We start from the raw sequence: 18,163 nt of genomic DNA on the forward strand, positions 1-18,163 counted from the left end.
TCAGCTGTGATCTCACATGATTTTTGCTAGCTTATCTAAGTAAACTGGAATTTCTTTCTTCCCCTCTCCCCTCCTTTAGTCTCTCCACCATTCTATCCTGTAGCTGGTTTACATGTTTCTCATAATGTTGGCAAGTTGAGCAAGATGGCTTATTCCAGTGTCGGTTTCCCCATGCTACCTTAGAAAAGAGGTACTTTGCTTTGGTTGCCTCTGGCTGTATGTGGAACTGAAGCTATGATTAGCACTATGTTAGTGTATATGGAAAGCTAACTTAATTACCATCCTTATGGCTTAGTGTTTTGCATCTTTTTTAAGATTTGGTAATTCACATTATTATCGCCCTCTTTGAGCAAGCCTTGCCCTGCATGGCAGTATTTGATTCCCTTCTCCTCCTCCAAAGTTATGTAGGATTTACACTTTTTTCGTGGCTTTTTGTCACGGGGACTTGTCTGGCTGGTATTTACTTGTGTCTTAAGTTTTCTCCATGCCGAATTTTCTTCTGATTCTCTTCATTTATAGTTAGTGCTGACTTCCACAGTCCCCCTGACATTTATTTATGGCACTTTGCTGTGCTGAGGAATGCTCTTGTTTTATAATGGTCTGATTTAACCAGCATTAAACATGAGGTAACATTTGTGTACAAGAGCACTTATAATTAAAATCTCTTTGGAAGATCATCATGACATGCCGTTAGTTTCTGATAAACAGTTTAAACTCTGGTCATATTCTGTAGTGAGTGTCCTGCTTTATTTGACAAATGAGCTTAGTGTTATAGTACTATGCCTGAAGTAAGCCTTTGATGACAGAAATAGGAAGTTTGGGAGCAGCCTTGTTTGCTTCCTAGTTTTCCTCTCGGTACAAGGAAACCCAGCAGCAGTATGTTTCTCCATATTTTCCCCTTCAGAACAGGGAAGCTTCACCATGGTCTGTTTGTTTCTTTCAAAGTTGGCAGTTGCAGATGACTGATTGAGGTGCAGTCTGCAGGAGTCTGTTTATGAGTAGTTTAGTATCTTCTTTACTGGTGAGTTTTGTTGGTGTTAGCAAAAACAGAAAGAGGAACAATTTTGCTTTATTTTGTGGTTTTAAAATGTCAATTAAGTATGTGCCAGGGTAGGCAATGACCAATCTGCCCTCTCTCCCCACTCTTTCATCCTGTCCAGCTGACTGTCAGCCAGATGACTTGTGCTGTCAGAGACCAGCTAGGGTTTAGATACAAGCTTCTGGTTTTATCAGTTTTGATTCTAGCTTCATGTTTACTTTGTTTTTTAAGTGTTTCCAGTAAATGTGTATGTAATTTGAAATTATTTTGCCTTGTGGTGGTATGATTTCGATGCGTTTTCTCATGAGATCTTTGAATGGGCTGCCCAGGGAGGTGGTGGAGTCCCCATCCCTGGAGGTGTTTAAGAGTCAGGTTGACATAGCGCTTAGAGATATGGTGTAATTGGAAACTGTCAGTGCTAGGTTAACTGTTGGACTAGATGATCTTCAAGGTCCTTTCCAACCTAGATGATTCTGTCATTCTGTGAAATATGGTAGTATTAACCTAATGAGGAATCTTATTAAAGTTTTAACTTCGCTACTTTGTGAAGTTGGTGTAGAAAACTAAATGTTTCTAAGTTTTTGAATGATCATAAAATAAATATTTATCTTTAATTATTGTGGTTTCTAAGTATGTTAAATCTGGTGCAAAATTGAATATACTGGTGAAATAATCAGGCAGGTCAAGTATATGCCAAGGAGGGCACCCTGGCACAAGTCATACCATCAGTGACAAATTTAGAGTTGTCTGCATGGGGAATATTGCTGCTGTTATTTTAACAGAAAAATACGGCCTGCATAGCTTTTTTTTTGTGCTTCTAAATTTAATTTTTGTAAGGAGTACTGCTGATCTTATAAAGATTGAAAACAATATTTTATATATAACAGTCTTATAGTTTAATCCTGTTACCTTGGCGATTGTGTAATATCCTACTAACTTTTCATTGCAGCCGATCAGATGACGATTCTGAATCAGCATCACATTCTGGATCTGGTTCAAGCTCTGGAAGCAGTAGTGATGGAAGCAGCAGCCAGTCAGGCAGCAGTGACTCTGACTCTGGTTCAGAGTCAGGCACTCAGTCAGAATCAGAGTCTGACACATCTAGAGAGAAGAAACAAATTCAGGCTAAACTGCCAAAAGTTGATGGATCTGAGGTAAACAAAACACATAAATGAACCCTTTGTGGGGGAAATAATTATTTAAAAAATCTTCCTGTGCAGTTAGTTTCAAGAGCAGTTTTCATTTTTAAAAAATAAGAGGTAATGAACTGATTTTGATTAGGTTTTTAACTTGGTTGGGTTAATGAATGCATGTACTTAGCTGGCTTAAACATTGGGCTGAGTTGTTCATGGATAAGTACTTGAATTGATGCTTTTAGAATTCTCCCTTTTAGAAGTATTTTGAGTTAAATGCTTACCTAAATTTCACCATGCAGAAGCATGCACTAATTTACTGGAACTTAAGGAAGACAAAGAAACACATAATGTTACTTCTGAAATTCTATTTTTACATTGTTTCTTTAATGCTTAGTTTTCTTGTATCAATGAATGATTGTATAAAAATTTTAGGCTTACGTGCAGTTGGCTTTCTCTATCGGTAAGTCAGCTAAATTCAGGAAACGGTGTTTAGAAATCTCTTAAATCCTGTGGGCCAAAATTTCCTTGCACTCTCTTGTGTTATATGGACTTAATTGGGGTGGCAGACAATACTTGTGAAAGGTAGTCATATATTAATTACCGCAAGAATTGAAGACTGCTAAGGATTCTCTGTTACATTTCTGTTCATGTAGTTCAGTATTATTGTACGAAACAAAAGCATATCAGCTAAGTGGTCTCAAAGGATTTATCTGGGTCAGTTTAAAAGTTTACTTTATAAATTTTTTACCTTAACAACACTTAAACAACTATTATTAAACGTGCTGTAGAAATTGTCCTGGCAATTATTATATAACATTCTGTTCTGCAGAAATCTTACTGCTTTAAAAAGCTATCTGATATTATTATTGCATGCAGTATTTTGTAGTGAATTTTTTAATTGATAAAATTAAGAACAGTCTTAACAGTGATGCTACTCAGGAAAAGTAACTATGTGGTAAACTGGAGACTTACAGTATATTTCACTGACTCTTGTATCTCCATTCCTGTTCAGTTTTGGAAGTCAAGTCCAAGTATACTTGCTGTGCAAAGATCAGCAGTGCTTAAGAAGCAACAACAACAAAAGGCAGCCTCATCGGACAGTGGTTCAGAAGAGGTGAATAACGTAATTTAGTTTTTTAAAATGTAAACATGCCTGTCTTATATGTTAGAATAAAATAACACAGATCCAAATGATATTTTCCAAGTGTGCATAAAAGTCTGGTTTTAGTCTATAAAAGTAACATTCAAATAACTGACATTCTTATAAGCAAAAGTAAAAATATCTCTAGTTACTTGTTTTCAAGTGAGTTGTGCCAAAATTGTAGCAACCTTGACTATGTGGTATTTTTAGGTATTCTGTGATGTATGGATAAAATTTGCAAACCACACAATGCTGACTTGCATTGTATTTTTGGCTTCTTGAAATTTGTGAAGACTGTTAAAAATGCTAAAAGATCTTTTTTTCAACTTGTTTCTGTATAAAGGTATCTGGTGTGGTTTTCAAAAATTCCGTATGGAGTAGAAAACTACATTTTTGCAAATTTTGTGACAGTTACTACAAAAGACTTACTGTGTTTAAGAATGACACCTGTATTCTAAGTATTTTAAAACCTAAATCGTAGGCTAAAGAAATGTTGACTTTGTGCACTAAGAACATCTTTTAAGGACACTAGTGACTATAAAATGGAATTTATTTTTCCATTAAAATGGAATTTTTCTTCATCATCAAAGTTATGCAATGTAGTCACACTCATTTAGTTGGATTTCTGGTTTCTTCTGGTTTAGCAGCTCATTAAAACTTAAAACCCAGAACTTAATCACCTATCATTAAAACATTAATTCACAGCTATTGTTAAGTACTCTCTTTCTGAAAGATGTTTTTCAGGATGAAATTTAATTTAAACCTAAACTTAATCCTGATGAGATTGGTTTTTAGGAAAATCTCATTTTTAAGAGGGTTCTTGTTTTTCCTTTGAGCATAGAGAAAGAAGAAAGATGCTGTTCTCAAAATTTTCTTAAACTGGTGTTTAAATGTGAAAGAATGTGAAAGGTGAGAAAGCTCCTAAGGGTATGAGATTTTATTAGGATTTTGATAGAACCATCATCTTGATTAACTTGGGGCAGTTTAAACAATGACTGTTTTTATGTAGGCACAATGATTATTTTTTAAGACAGGGTTTTTTTGTGATGTTCTCTAGAGCTGTGCTGGTACACTGGTATAGATGGATAAATACAAAAACAATAGCAGTCTTTATCTAATTCTGCATTAACAGCTACACTGTCGGGGATGAAGAGCGTAGAACATTTATAATGTGCCTCCAATTTGGAAGTGGGAGCTGATTTATCTTTTTAATGTTAGAAGTACTTCATTCTTTTTGTGATAATGAATTGGTTTTATTTTACCTGCAGAACTCATCAAGTAGTCAAGATTCTGCAGATGATTCATCCAGTGAAACCAAGAAGAAAAAACATAGAGAGTAAGATATTTTCATAATATCTCAAATTTTTTTCAGTGACATATGCTCATAATTCATGCTTCGTTTCTTCACACTTGAAATGCTTAAGTTCCCATTTAATTCATCTTGATCTTGCATTTCCAGTTTTGATAAACATTTTTGAATTTTAAAATAAATTCTGAAAGGAACATATTAGCTTCTGAGCAAGAGTGTGCAGTATTGTTCAAAAACATTCATCAATGCTTTTATTTTAAAAATAATTTCTTGCAGTTTATTTTTGAGATGAGGGCCCTCCCTAAAAATTCTTGTAGGAATGGGAAACTGCTTAAGTAGGTTGTCTCAACAAATTTAAGTTAGAATCCCTTAATGCCAAATTGTTTTTTTTATGTTTTGCTTTCCCTCGGACATGTTTAAAAGTTATTACAGTATTGATAGTAATTAACTTTATTGACTAGCAAAGAATTTTAACTGGAAATAAGCTCCTAAATAATCAAAAAGTTTGTGAAAACGATTATACATTGTCATTGTGGCAGTGAGAGGCAGTGACCTGTGTTTTTTATGAATGGTGTGTAGAAATTGAACTGTTGTATCATTCCTCTTCTCCCAATTTATGAATCACTTCAGTGTTCAGGGTTGCCGGTATAATATGTTAAAATAAATGGTAGCTGGGGAAAAAAAAAAAAAACACACACAAAAAAAAGCACTTAACTGTGCAAAATGGTGCTTTCATAGCAATGAGCTGCTACCCAGTCTTTTGTTAGTTAAGAATTTGCTTTCATTTAATAGCATACTCCATTACAAGAAAGATATTTAAGTTTAGGAACCCACAACCAAACCACTTCATATATCCAGTGCCTGAATTTTTGTCCTGTGACTCTTCTGAACAAGTATGTCTGCAGTTGTTATCTGGCAAGCAAATTGGAGATTTCTCGTATATAACTTGGTACATGATCAAGCCTTAGAGGGTGATGCTTTAGATTTCCAAATAAATACAGGTCATGGATTTATGTTACTTTTTTTTAAATCTACTGCCATCTGTACAATAGACATATACATGTATTTGTCTTGAATGACTGAAACAATGGGAATGTAATTTCCTCCAGGGCCCGATGTCCTGGAAGACAGGAAAGAGAGAAGAGAGGGATCAAAGCACTAATTCCTAGGCTTCTTGATTGGAAATTTTAGGAAGAGATTTCTTGGTAATAATAGTCCAGCTTTGAATATTACTACTGCTCTAGCACCTTGGTCCAGTAGACCTAAACCTGATGTTAGTACAAAGATGTAGCAATGTTTCAGTAATATACCAGACTTTTTTTTTTTTTTTTCATTTCGTGAAGCTGTTAAGATTAAATTTGTCTGTATAAAGTCAAGAGTTTGAAGCAAGATACTGTCAATCATTGGGTACATCTTTCATCTTTCCCGTTGCAAAGTAGATCTTAGGTAAGCAGGAACAAGGAGATCCTGCTGCTCAGTCACAAGTGTCTTACTCGTAGTATCTTGTCTGGTTGTGAGCCGCTGGTTTGGGAGCTCAGTGGGAGCTTTTGAGAGCCAGTGCCACTCACAGGTTTCTGCAATTCGGGTTTCTCTGGGCGTTTCTCAAATCTGCCTCTATTTTTTGATTCCTGTGCCAAAGTTGCTGATTCTTCACATTGGCCACAGGGACCACAGGCATTAGACAATATGGGACTCTTCAGAATATAACATGACAGGCTTTATGGTTTGAGCATGTGTAAGTTCTGATAAATATGTATCTCTCCAGCTAGACTTGTTAAGTGCTTTGGTTTCTTAATGTCATGTTAATTCATTTCTTCATGCTGAAATTCATATAGAAATCCAGATTTTTGTTTTAATTTGGATTTTAAGTCTACCTCTCGATAAGAAAAAACTTAGTCCAACTGCCTTTGAAGCCATTGCGCATTTTTACTTACCTGTTATTCATTGATGGCAATTTTTTGTCTTATTGGCTGAAATAACTGTCACAAGATTTTTATTTCTGTGAAGAATGTTGAAATTACAGCAGTGAATGAAAACCTGGTTTAAAAAAAAAAATCACAATCTAAGTTACTCTTTTGTCTTTCAATACATGCAGTGAAGACTGGCAAATGTCGGGATCAGGGTCAGTATCAGGTACTGGTTTTGATTCTGAATCAGAAGAAGATAGGGAGAAAAGCAGTTGTGACGAGAGTGAATCTGACTATGAGCCAAAAAACAAGGTCAAAAGCCGGAAACCTCCAAACAGGTAAGAAGTCATACATTTGGATACTCTGGTACTATTTCTAATAAGGAATATTTGCTACTACTGTCTGTGAAAATTAAAACATTAATGCTTATTAAAAAAAATTAAGTTTTTTCAAGCTATGTAAGATGTCAGTATACTAATGCTTTCTAGTTAATACCTTTTCCTGTCTGCTGTAACTGAAAGTTGCATTCATGAAACACATGTATTCAGAAAGCAATACAGAAGATTTAGAGTTGTCACAGTTGAAACATCATTGTTGTATTGTACCTTCTTGCCTTCAAGAATTAAACCAAAAAGTGGGAAAAAGAGTTCAGGACCGAAAAAGAGGCAGCTTGATTCATCGGAGGACGAGGAGGAGGAAGAGGATGATGATGATGATTATGATAAGAGAGGATCTCGTCGCCAGGCAACAGTCAACATTAGTTACAAAGAAGCTGAAGAAACCAAGACAGATTCTGATGATTTGTTGGAAGTTTGTGGAGAAGATGTCCCACAAACTGAAGAAGATGAATTTGAAACTATAGAGAAGTTCATGGATAGTCGAGTTGGCCGAAAAGGAGGTATTTTTTATTTTTTTTATTTTTTTTTTTAGTGTTAACATCCTGGAGTGCATTGTGGTGCAACTTCAGCCAATGTTCTCAGCTGTAGGTCACCTGTGGGGTCTATAAATGCTAATAATTTTAAAGTTACCAAAACGTTACCCTGTTTTGTCTTATTCATATGGACATTCCTTTTAAAGTCCCTTTTAAGTGTTGCAAAGTAAAATGTAGAAGAATTGCGTACCTAAGTAGAAAATAAAAATGAAGTGGAAGATAACTCTGTATTGCATAAATGCATACCATATTGTTATGATACTGTTTATACCATTTAGTGGTACTTGGTCAGCATAATTTATATACAGTGGAGTGGAGAAAGTGGACTAGACAGGAGAGCTGACTAGTAACCTGAAGCTTGAAAGATGGTGTTGGCAAGGTTGAACCACTGAGGTTATGATTTCAGTAATTGCTGTACAGATTGTGTCAATACAGTGCAGTGTGTGGGCTGACTACAAAATGCATCTGAAATTTCAGTGGTGCGCTTGCATGTGAACTCTGAAAAGTTTGTGAATAGTGGTAGGCATGTCATATTTCCAACAATAATGGGATGCAGTGCCTAGCAGTTCTGCTTATGTGATTGAGTCTGCAAATTAGGATTCTAATTATAAAAACACACGCATAAACCCCCTCAAACCCTGGGCCCCTTGCACTTCAGAGCTACCTTTCTCCATTAGCTATACCCAGTCTTTAAAGTTTCTGACCCATCTCAGGACTTGAACTCTTCTTCCTCTCAACTTTCTCCTCCCATGCTGTCCCATATTCTAGTGTGTCCTGCTCCAGTACATAGTGTTACTGCTGTGGTCAAAGCCTTTGAAACTAAGCTTCTTATATTCTTCCTGCCCAGATGATGTTGCTGCTTGTGCTGTCTTTTGCTGTTGCCACTCTCTGTGGCTTTATCTGGCCCCTGCAGCTTGCTGGGCTCATTTCCTTACCTGGCTGTCCTCACAGAAATGAGCCTGTTTCCTGCTGCTAGTATGCTTCAGCTGTGATACAGACTGTACTTAATTAAAAATTTTCTCAGGTAAGATAACAAAGGCAGAAAAAAAGTAGTAAAACATTTAGGAAGAAATAGATTTATAGTATCCCTAGTAGTAGGTTATTGATGTCTCAAGGCTGACCGGACATAATGTCAGATGTCTTTTGTATGCTCAGAGATGAGAGTAATGTAACACAAGACGACAAGCAGCTTTAGCGGAGCCTTCCCTGGTGATACGTTAAAAGCTAGGAATGCAAAGAAAGTTCTTACGAGGAAAGATAAGATATTGTAGGTTAGGTGCAGAAGTTTTGGTTTCTTTTTTGATTCTCTTTTGACTGCTTGTGCATGTGTTAACATATCTACATCGTAATTGTTCAAATAAGAGTAATAACATGAGAGCTGTAGGATACTAGTCAAGTATATGCTTATCTAAAAGTATCACTAATTGTTTTCTACACTACGTGTATTACTGGTTAATTTATGACAATGCACACTTTGTTAAGGCTTATGATGTGGTTTCTTTCTCAGCCACAGGTGCTGCAACCACCATCTATGCAGTTGAGGCAGATGGTGACCCAAATGCTGAGTTTGAAAAGTCAAAAGAGCCAGGAGAAATACAGTATCTTATTAAATGGAAAGGTTGGTCACACATCCATAACACTTGGGAAACTGAGGAAACGCTGAAGCAACAAAATGTTAAAGGAATGAAGAAACTGGACAACTATAAGAAAAAGGATCAGGAAACAAAAAGATGGTGAATATTTTTCATGGTTTCCATGATACTTATTTTGTAATAATGTAGATTTTCTGTTTTGTTTCTGAGACCTGTTACCTGGTTTTGAGGGCATAATATCAAGTGTCTATGCAGCAGAAAGACAAAAGCTTTAAAAGTTAAAGCATCCTGAACATGATCCTATAAGATAATCTTCTGAACCTGATTTTAGTGTATTTGTGTTATAAAAGGAGTTTTAACAAGATGTGTCTAAAAACAAATAAGTTGTACCTTCTACTAATTTTGTTGTTATACTGTGATCAGAGTTCTTCGGGAATCACTGCAGAGATTAATGTTTTCTTGATGCATTAGCCATTACTTCGAAGAATTCAGTTTTCTTGGCTCAAACCTGAGATTCAAGCCTGAGAACAAAACCCTGAAGAAATCCATACATTTCAAAGTCACCTTTTCAGTTTTATTAGTATGTTTATTATAATCAATGAATACTGGTGCGATTTTTAGCTGCTTATAAGATACATTCTTATAGAGTGAGCCACCCTGAATACTGTTTCATGAAAATACCCTGTAAAGTACACTGCTTACTGTTGAGGAATAGGTATTCTGTATTAGCAGCGTGACTAGTACCACCTGTAGCTGTAGTAGTTGTGTCTCTTGGTAAGCACTCTAAGTCATTAATGATGAGGCACCTAGGCCAGATGCAACAGTTTTGTAGCAGGAATTTCTAAGTTGTCCCTTCAAAGAATCTCTTTAAGCAACATTCCTGTGATGCTTACATTCAGAGCTTTAGAGCTGCCAGATTTTCTTAGTTTTAGAACTATACAGTGTAGTAAGTATTCTAAATTAATTCCCATTACAGGCTGAAAAATGCTTCTCCAGAAGATGTGGAATATTACAACTGCCAGCAGGAGCTTACAGATGATCTACATAAACAATATCAGATAGTGGAAAGAATAATTGGTATGTGACAAGCTTGCGGACAGAAAACAGTGCTGAGAATGCTGTATGTTCACTGCTTTTATGTTGCATTTGCAGTTAAGAAATTTAGAATATGAATATCACTAACTTCTTAATCTAAAACAAAACTTCAGGTAAAGAGAAAAGTTGTCATACTGACTGTGCTATGAAGCTAGCTTATGTTGTCTTATTATCTAAAATGAGTGTTTTAATAAGATGCAGAAGTAAAATGCTGATCAGATATCTCTGGTGCATTTCTGCAGCTCATTCAAATCAGAAATCAGCGGCTGGTTATCCAGACTACTATTGTAAATGGCAGGGTCTGCCGTATTCAGAATGTAGCTGGGAAGATGGTGCTCTCATTGCCAAAAAGTTTCAGGCATGCATTGATGAGTACTTTAGCAGAAATCAATCCAAGACAACTCCCTTCAAGGACTGCAAGGTGAGTATGTAATTTGAAGTGGATTTATAATCAGTTGTACTGGGTCTGGCTGAAGTGCAGTTAACTTTCTTCATGGCAGCCTGTATGGCCCGTGTTTTAGATTTGTTACCTAAACTGTGTTGATAACACATTGGTGTTTTGGCTGTTGCTGAACAGTGTTTGCGGTGTCAAGTCCTTCTTTGTTTCTTGCTGTGCCCTCCCAACCATGAGTAGGCTCAGAGTGGGCAAGAGACTGCAAGGGAACACAGCCAGTACAGCTGACCCCAACTGACCAAAGAGATATTTGATGCCACTTAATGTCATGCTTAGCAATAAAACTGGGTGGGCTGAGCAGGGAGTTCAAAGGTGGCTGTTGCTTCGAGACTTGCTGGTTATCAGTCTGTTCGTGGGTTAATGTGTGACTCTTGTCACCTGTGGGGGCCTTTTTGGTTGTTGGTATTTGTTTTGGTTGATTGGTTTTTTTTCTTTCACCCAGTTAACTATTTATTTTGACCTACAAGTTTTTCTCACTTTCACCCTTTCAGTTCTTTCCCCTGTCCTGCTGGGGTGGGAAGTGAATAAGCAGCTGGGTGGTGGCTTAGCTGCTGGTCAGGTTCAAGCCACAACATCAGCTGTGACAGTAAAAATATGGAAAAACTTCCATGAATCTGGAGATAAGATACATATTATGAAATATTTTTTGAAGGTTGTTCAGTGCAGTAATAATGATACATAGTAATATATACGGAAAATATCACTACTAGGAGTAGCTTTGTGTAGATACCTGTTCCGTGTTTTTACTGGCATTCAAATATGGGTGTGTTTAGTATTGTAATTTATTTTAAATAGGTACTTAAACTTTGAGTGAGTTAATGTCACTCCCATTGTGAAATCTAAATTGTCAATAGAATTAATTTCAACTTGCAAATTGCTTTGTGTTTTTATATGGCCTAGTTCTCGTTGATGGATAAAGACTAGACCCAGTATATACCTACTGCTATTTTTTCTATAGAAAGACATTCTGGTAACTTCAGTCAGTAGTAGGCCTGATGATCAATTTGCTTTTGACAGGTTCTAAAACAGAGGCCAAGGTTTGTTGCACTGAAGAAGCAACCCTCTTACATTGGAGGACATGAAGGTTTAGAGTTAAGAGATTATCAATTAAATGGATTGAACTGGCTTGCACACTCATGGTGCAAGTAAGTATAGTCTGAAATGAGTTTTTCTGTTTGTAAATTGTAAGCATTTGTAAAACTTTGAAACTGATATTTCTGTATATTTTTTTGAAGGTGGAGGGTTTCATTAAGGTCAAGGTAGAGGTCTGAGGGGGGAGTGGTTTTGCTCAAAGCAGTAGCAAAGCACATCATTCCATGTGTGTCCTCAAAAAACAGCTGAGCTCTGTGGTTGCTTTGCTTTTAATTTCCTATGGGAGTAAGTCATATCTTTAAAAAACAAATCAACTTAAAATAGTAAAACAAGAAGATCCAAAGCAAACTCTTCTGAAATGTTAACATTAGTGTTATACTTTTAAAATTAGACTCATGAGGAATACTTGTAAGGTTTTTAATTCAATTGAAGTATTAAGTGTGGAGAGGTTAGAAATTGTTTTTATGGAAAAACAATGGAAATAAACTTCAAGGTGTACAGTTGCAAAATCTCGAAAACTTGTATGTGAGTGGGTTTTATGCTCAAAAGATAATTTCTTCTTACCTAATCCCTCCCCCTCTCTACATCCCCCATCTACTTTTTTTTTTTTTTTTTTTTATTTTAGAGGGAATAGCTGTATTCTTGCGGATGAAATGGGTCTAGGTAAAACAATACAAACAATTTCTTTTCTGAACTACCTGTTTCACGAACATCAGTTGTATGGGCCTTTCTTGCTGGTTGTGCCACTTTCTACCTTGACATCTTGGCAAAGAGAGATTCAAACTTGGGCTCCTCAGATGAATGCTGTAGTCTACTTAGGAGATATAACTAGCAGAAATATGGTGAGTATTTCTCTTTATCATTGGAACGGCTTGTAGATAAACAAGACTCGCTTCGTATTCCTGTCCTCTGCTAATCTCCAGTATTTTGGCTAGGACTGAGCAAATACTTACTGAAATACTATGTGTTTAAGATGCAAATTGAAAGCTTAGATTTTTGATCTGATACAAATGTGTGTGAAAGACTTCCTTTCTGCTTAATAGTGACCAGGTTTAAAAATGTAGTCTTCATTTGGAAACAAATTAACCTGCCATATGATTATTTAGGTGGATATAATATGAATAAATGTGCAAGCAAGCCAGTCATAATCTTAATTTCCTGAAAGGTTGTTGGTTTGTTCTCTTAATGTGTTTTCTGAATATTAGTAATCTTATCCATTAAAGTAAAAAATGTTTTGTAGAAATTATTTGCTGTTTATTCAGAAGTTTAAGCAAAACATTTTTGGAGTGATTAGACAGGTTGGAAGTTCAGTCTTGTGTATGTTAATGTGTTGTCCTTTGTTTTGTGGTCATATTACTGTATGTCATATACATTGCTGCATTTCATTCAACAACACCTTTTTTCTCTTGATTCTTTTTGTAGATAAGAACTCATGAATGGATGCATCTGCAGACCAAACGGTTAAAATTTAACATACTTCTAACAACATATGAAATTTTACTGAAGGATAAGGTAGTCATGCTTCTCAGGGAGATAGAAATAATTTCTGCAGTGTAGAACTCTCTTTAGACTTGCATGTATTTAGTTTGTGGGTCATTAAATTTATGAAGAGTGTGATACTTCTTGCTTTTGGAAGTATGACAGTGCATGGTTTGGTTTTGGGGGGCTTTTTCTTGTGACTTGCTGGGTTTTTTTAAGCACTTCTAGATTTTCTGTATGTGTGGTGAGACTTTCAGCCTTTTTCCATTTCGTTAAGTGGTAACAATTCTTTTTCTACAGTTTGCTTGGGATTCTCATTACTGTAATAATCTCCTCTCATCTTCTTGAGCTCTACTTCTTTGGAGACCACCATCAAAGAACTGAAAAATAACCCAGCTCCTAGCCCCAAGCATGATACAGAACTCTGAAATCCCATATAGTTTTTCTTTGTTATTGTGCATGTAGTAGTATGTGGACATGTATTAATACTGTCTTCGTAGTGGTAGCACACAGAGTTATTGTTAATCCTTCTACCAGTATATGGAAATTTTTATAGGCAGTCAAGAAGCAGAACATTTTTACTTCATTTGTTTGTACATGCTGGGAAGAAGAGGTCAATAGTGATTTTTTCCTGTCACGTAAAAATTAATGTAGGTCAGACTTTTGGCCGTTCTTTTGCTTTTAAACTTAATTTATACTTTCATGGGATGCTTGTATGAAAATGCCTTTCATTGAATCTGGCAAATGTAAAAGCCATAGCTAGTACTAAAAACATATAGCTGTCCATGTTCTATTAAAATAAACCCAAGAAGTGATGGTGTTTATAGCTTGATTATAAAATGTGGGAAATTATGCAATGTGTTTATTTGTATAATGTTCCCCCCTTCCTCCATTTCTTTAAGTCATTCCTTGGTGGTCTGAATTGGGCATTCATAGGAGTTGACGAAGCTCATCGTTTAAAAAATGACGACTCTCTTCTGTACAAGACTTTAATAGACTTTAAGTCTAACCATCGTCTTCTTATTACTGGAACCCCTCTGCAAAACTCCCTTAAAGAGCTTTGGTCTTTGTTGCACTTCATCATGCCAGAAAAGTAAGGAAGTTTTACATGATTCTTTTTAACTTTTTTGGTCAAGTTTGTTACTGTGAAGTAGAGTGGTGATTTGAGAAACTAGAGGTAGAGAATTGTACTGAAAGATAATTTTAAGTATTCTGCATGAAGGAGATGCATATATTTTTTCACACTGCTCCTAATAATTAACACTAGTAGCAGTTGTCATTTTTCCATTTTAGCAATTAACAAAAATGATGGATTGATATATGAGTCAGAACCTGGAAAAGAGGCTTTGTCTTAGTGAAAAAAAATAAACCCATATGGATTTGCTCTGGGGAAATAGAATGGAATCTTCTCTGTGTTAGTACTATTTATGAAAACAAATTTGTACCAGGATGCCCAATATCCTGTAGTTCAGTCAGATAGCCGTTTTTCCCATACAGTTTGATAGAGTAAGCTACTGTATTGACCTTATTTTGTACCGACCTCTGTTTATACTGAAGATAAATTAGAACTCCTGTGTGAGCACACATGTTCCTGTCGGACATCTTGTAAATGCCAAACACCATAGCTCCATTTAGTTTGAGCTATGGATTGTACTGATTTCAGAACCTTACAAGCAAAGCCGCTAGTACCCATCCCTCATTTGATCATAAAGTCTAGTTCTAGTTCTAGTCTGCTAGCACAAAGGATATTAACACTTCAGCTAGACCATACAAGCTGCAAAGTGCACATTAAATAGTCTCTTGTTCTCTTGCACACCCTCCAGCCATGCAGCTGCTTTTTCATGCTGCTCTTGATAAATGTAGTAATGGAATTTCTTCAACCATCTAGGTGAGTATCCTTGAAGAAAAAAAAATGTTGGATTTCCGCTGGGGAAGTTAAAATTCGGTTTTTGGAAAAATTCCATTCTTATATTTATAGGCAGAGTTTTTTTAATTTCTTGTGAGATGAAAATTCAGAAATTGGATAAATTAAACAGAAGGGAGTGAGGAAGAAATCCAAATGTGTGTGTGTGCTCTTGTGGTATATATGTTCTGTGTTGGTGTTTTGCTTCTTCAGGTCATTCACAGTATGTCACTGTTTTGTGCTCATTCATTCTTATGTTGAAGGTTTTCCTCCTGGGAAGATTTTGAAGAGGAGCATGGCAAAGGGAGAGAGTATGGTTATGCAAGTCTTCACAAAGAACTTGAACCATTTCTGCTGAGGAGAGTTAAAAAAGATGTAGAAAAGTCTTTACCTGCTAAAGTTGAGCAAATTCTGAGGATGGAAATGAGTGCACTGCAGAAGCAATATTACAAGTAAGTAATAACACTTCAAGTTGTGCTGTTTCAGTGATACATCTACATGCAGTTTACTGAAGTATAGTTTTTATAATGCAGTTTGAACTTGAGACTTCTAGGGTTTCACAACAGTAAAATTCTATGAAGCAATGGCTCAAGAATTACACTGGTTTAACGTCTATTTGTGTAGCTTATTTTGTTTGGCATGTTTGGTACAACCTTTTGGGAGCTGCTTTTTTTCTTTAGGTTGTTTATATTTAAAAGCTTACATCTGTCTTGCTTCCACATATGCTTGGAAATTACTTATATTGTACATCTTATATCATAGGTGGATTTTAACCAGGAATTATAAAGCCCTCAGTAAAGGTTCAAAAGGCAGTACATCAGGCTTTTTGAACATCATGATGGAACTCAAGAAGTGTTGTAACCATTGCTACCTCATTAAACCACCAGATGATAATGAGTTCTATAATAAGCAAGAGGCCTTACAGGTAATGTCACTTTTTAATTTAAAAAAATAAAGTTTTGCTTTACATCTATAATATTCACACAGTTTTATGGTGCTCGGGTAGTTTATTTATTCGTATTGAAGTATATTAAGAAAAAACAGGTTCTCTGGAAAATGTGAATCCTGGGTTTTACATGTAAGAGAATTTGATTTTTGCTTCTAATTGGAACTGAATAATTGACAGATAATTGACTAAATAAAATATCCCTGATTTTAATAACAATCAAAGAAAATAGTTTGAAACAGACTGTGTATTGTCATGCAAAATAAACTTGAGACCTATTTTAAACCTAAGTGAAATAAAGCAGCCAAGCAGGTGACTGTTATGTGACTGGAAATGCATGACTGGCAGTGCTACACCATCAATCTGTGTGATAGCAGAAAGTGATCTGCAGGATGCTTTTAAACCTTTTTCATAATCAAATACTGTTCTCTGTGTGCCTGCAAACAAGCAGAGTGAAAGGGAAAGAAACTAACAGGCATCAAAATCTGTCTGATTTTGTTACTGTTGTAACAGATAGAAACAATTACCATTACTACCAAAGATGGCTGTTTTATTTTTTTAAGGTTAACTAATATTTGTACCAAAACTGTTGAAGGGCACAGCAACAGATAAGATTGTTGTTGCTGATGCAGTTTATACCAACATAAATGTTTCTAAAGATGATTTTTTCCTGTCAGCTTTTAAGTTGATAATTTAAATACCTTCCCAAAACTACTCATTTGTGCAGTGACAAATATCCTCCTCTCTTCTGGCATAAAGAATAAAAGCACCTAATTCAAAATTAAGCATTCCCCAAAAATCTGTCCCAAGCATCTTCACCTAAAGAGACCTAATGTTTTCAACATTACATTTCATGTTTGCTTGAGTTTCTGTTCTAGTTTTTCCCAGTGGAGCTGAGAAGGCGTAACAGGCTTTAGGTGGTTTACAGCATTAGGCACCACAAACAAGATGCCCCTCACTTTATCTTGCCTGAGGAACTTGATTGATAGGCTTTGTTTAAAAATGCTTAGAGGGTTAAGCAGCAGTACCTAGTTCTTTTCAGAAGGTGAGAAGTGAAGAGAAAGTAGTACTAAGGCAGGGGGGTTTTTTCTCCATCTTATATTGGTTACCAAATTTTATTTTCTACTTGGCAGAAAAGAACTTGGGCCTACATCATAACTGCTTACATTTTTAAGTTCATATATTTACTTCATGTTTTGATGAGATGTTGAATCACTTTGAGAGTGAACAGTGCATTTCCTTTAAACATATGAGCTAGTAATCCTGTTGATTTCAGTTAGAATCAACTAAACAAAAATCAGAGTAAACTTCTGTGTTCAGTTAATGCGGCATACTATTTATGCATAAATTTATATAGCAGTATTGTCTTACAGTCACATGAATTTGGTGGGTTGGTTTGGGTTTTTTTAGTTCTAGAGACTATATATTGTATGCACATTTTAAAATATAAAATTCTTAAGGAATGTCAGAATTTGGGTTTTTTTTCCTTCGCACAGCAATAGCAGGAAAAGCAAACTTCAAATGAATGTCTAACCAACTGTAGTCTCTACTAGTGTTGAGATGAACTTATTTTGTAATATGCATTTCTTGACATTTATAGCATTTAATACGTAGCAGCGGGAAGCTAATCCTTCTTGACAAGCTACTGATTCGTCTGCGAGAACGTGGCAACAGAGTTCTGATTTTCTCACAGATGGTGAGAATGCTGGACATCCTAGCAGAATATCTGAAGTATCGTCAGTTTCCTTTTCAGGTAAGAATCTTGGTGGTAATAGCCAAGAAACTTTGATCTTGAATATAAGAAAAACCTCTTCTTTACTCTGAGGGTGACAGAGCACTGGAACGAGTTGTCCAGAATCTCCATCCTCTGAGACATTCAGAAGCCACCTGGTCATGACCTTGGGCAACCTGTTTTAGCTGTCCGTGCCTGAGTAGGGGAGTTAGACAAGATGACTTCCAGAGGTCCTTCCCAACCTCAACCATTTTGTCATAATGTGATCTTTACTGCTTTGCTTAAGAAAAGATATAAGAAAATGTGTTCTTTTTCTAGAAAGACTGGCAATTGCTATATGCTATATAGTATTTTGAAATGAAACATAAATTAAAATATTATGTGAAGTGTTGCATTACTTCACATAA

At 35.9% G+C, this 18,163-nt stretch overlaps 1 protein-coding gene across 3 annotated transcripts in view; it reads left to right on the plus strand.

Annotated features, from left to right (window-relative positions):
• CHD1 (chromodomain helicase DNA binding protein 1) overlaps nucleotides 1–18,163 on the plus strand; it is a 55,316-nt gene that overhangs the window by 16,089 nt on the left and 21,064 nt on the right. For all 3 annotated transcript variants that reach the window (XM_074811856.1, XM_074811855.1, XM_074811854.1), the window contains exons 3-17: nucleotides 1,989–2,193; nucleotides 3,188–3,289; nucleotides 4,585–4,652; nucleotides 6,721–6,870; nucleotides 7,153–7,430; nucleotides 8,971–9,196; nucleotides 10,032–10,132; nucleotides 10,393–10,571; nucleotides 11,622–11,749; nucleotides 12,322–12,538; nucleotides 13,119–13,208; nucleotides 14,078–14,268; nucleotides 15,342–15,530; nucleotides 15,841–16,003; nucleotides 17,625–17,777. In XM_074811856.1, the coding sequence (XP_074667957.1) occupies nucleotides 1,989–2,193; nucleotides 3,188–3,289; nucleotides 4,585–4,652; nucleotides 6,721–6,870; nucleotides 7,153–7,430; nucleotides 8,971–9,196; nucleotides 10,032–10,132; nucleotides 10,393–10,571; nucleotides 11,622–11,749; nucleotides 12,322–12,538; nucleotides 13,119–13,208; nucleotides 14,078–14,268; nucleotides 15,342–15,530; nucleotides 15,841–16,003; nucleotides 17,625–17,777 (2,440 nt within the window). The remainder of the gene's footprint in view (nucleotides 1–1,988; nucleotides 2,194–3,187; nucleotides 3,290–4,584; nucleotides 4,653–6,720; nucleotides 6,871–7,152; nucleotides 7,431–8,970; nucleotides 9,197–10,031; nucleotides 10,133–10,392; nucleotides 10,572–11,621; nucleotides 11,750–12,321; nucleotides 12,539–13,118; nucleotides 13,209–14,077; nucleotides 14,269–15,341; nucleotides 15,531–15,840; nucleotides 16,004–17,624; nucleotides 17,778–18,163) is intronic.

The sequence above is a fragment of the Strix aluco genome, chromosome Z, assembly GCF_031877795.1.
Source record: "Strix aluco isolate bStrAlu1 chromosome Z, bStrAlu1.hap1, whole genome shotgun sequence".
Lineage (NCBI taxonomy): Eukaryota > Metazoa > Chordata > Aves > Strigiformes > Strigidae > Strix > Strix aluco.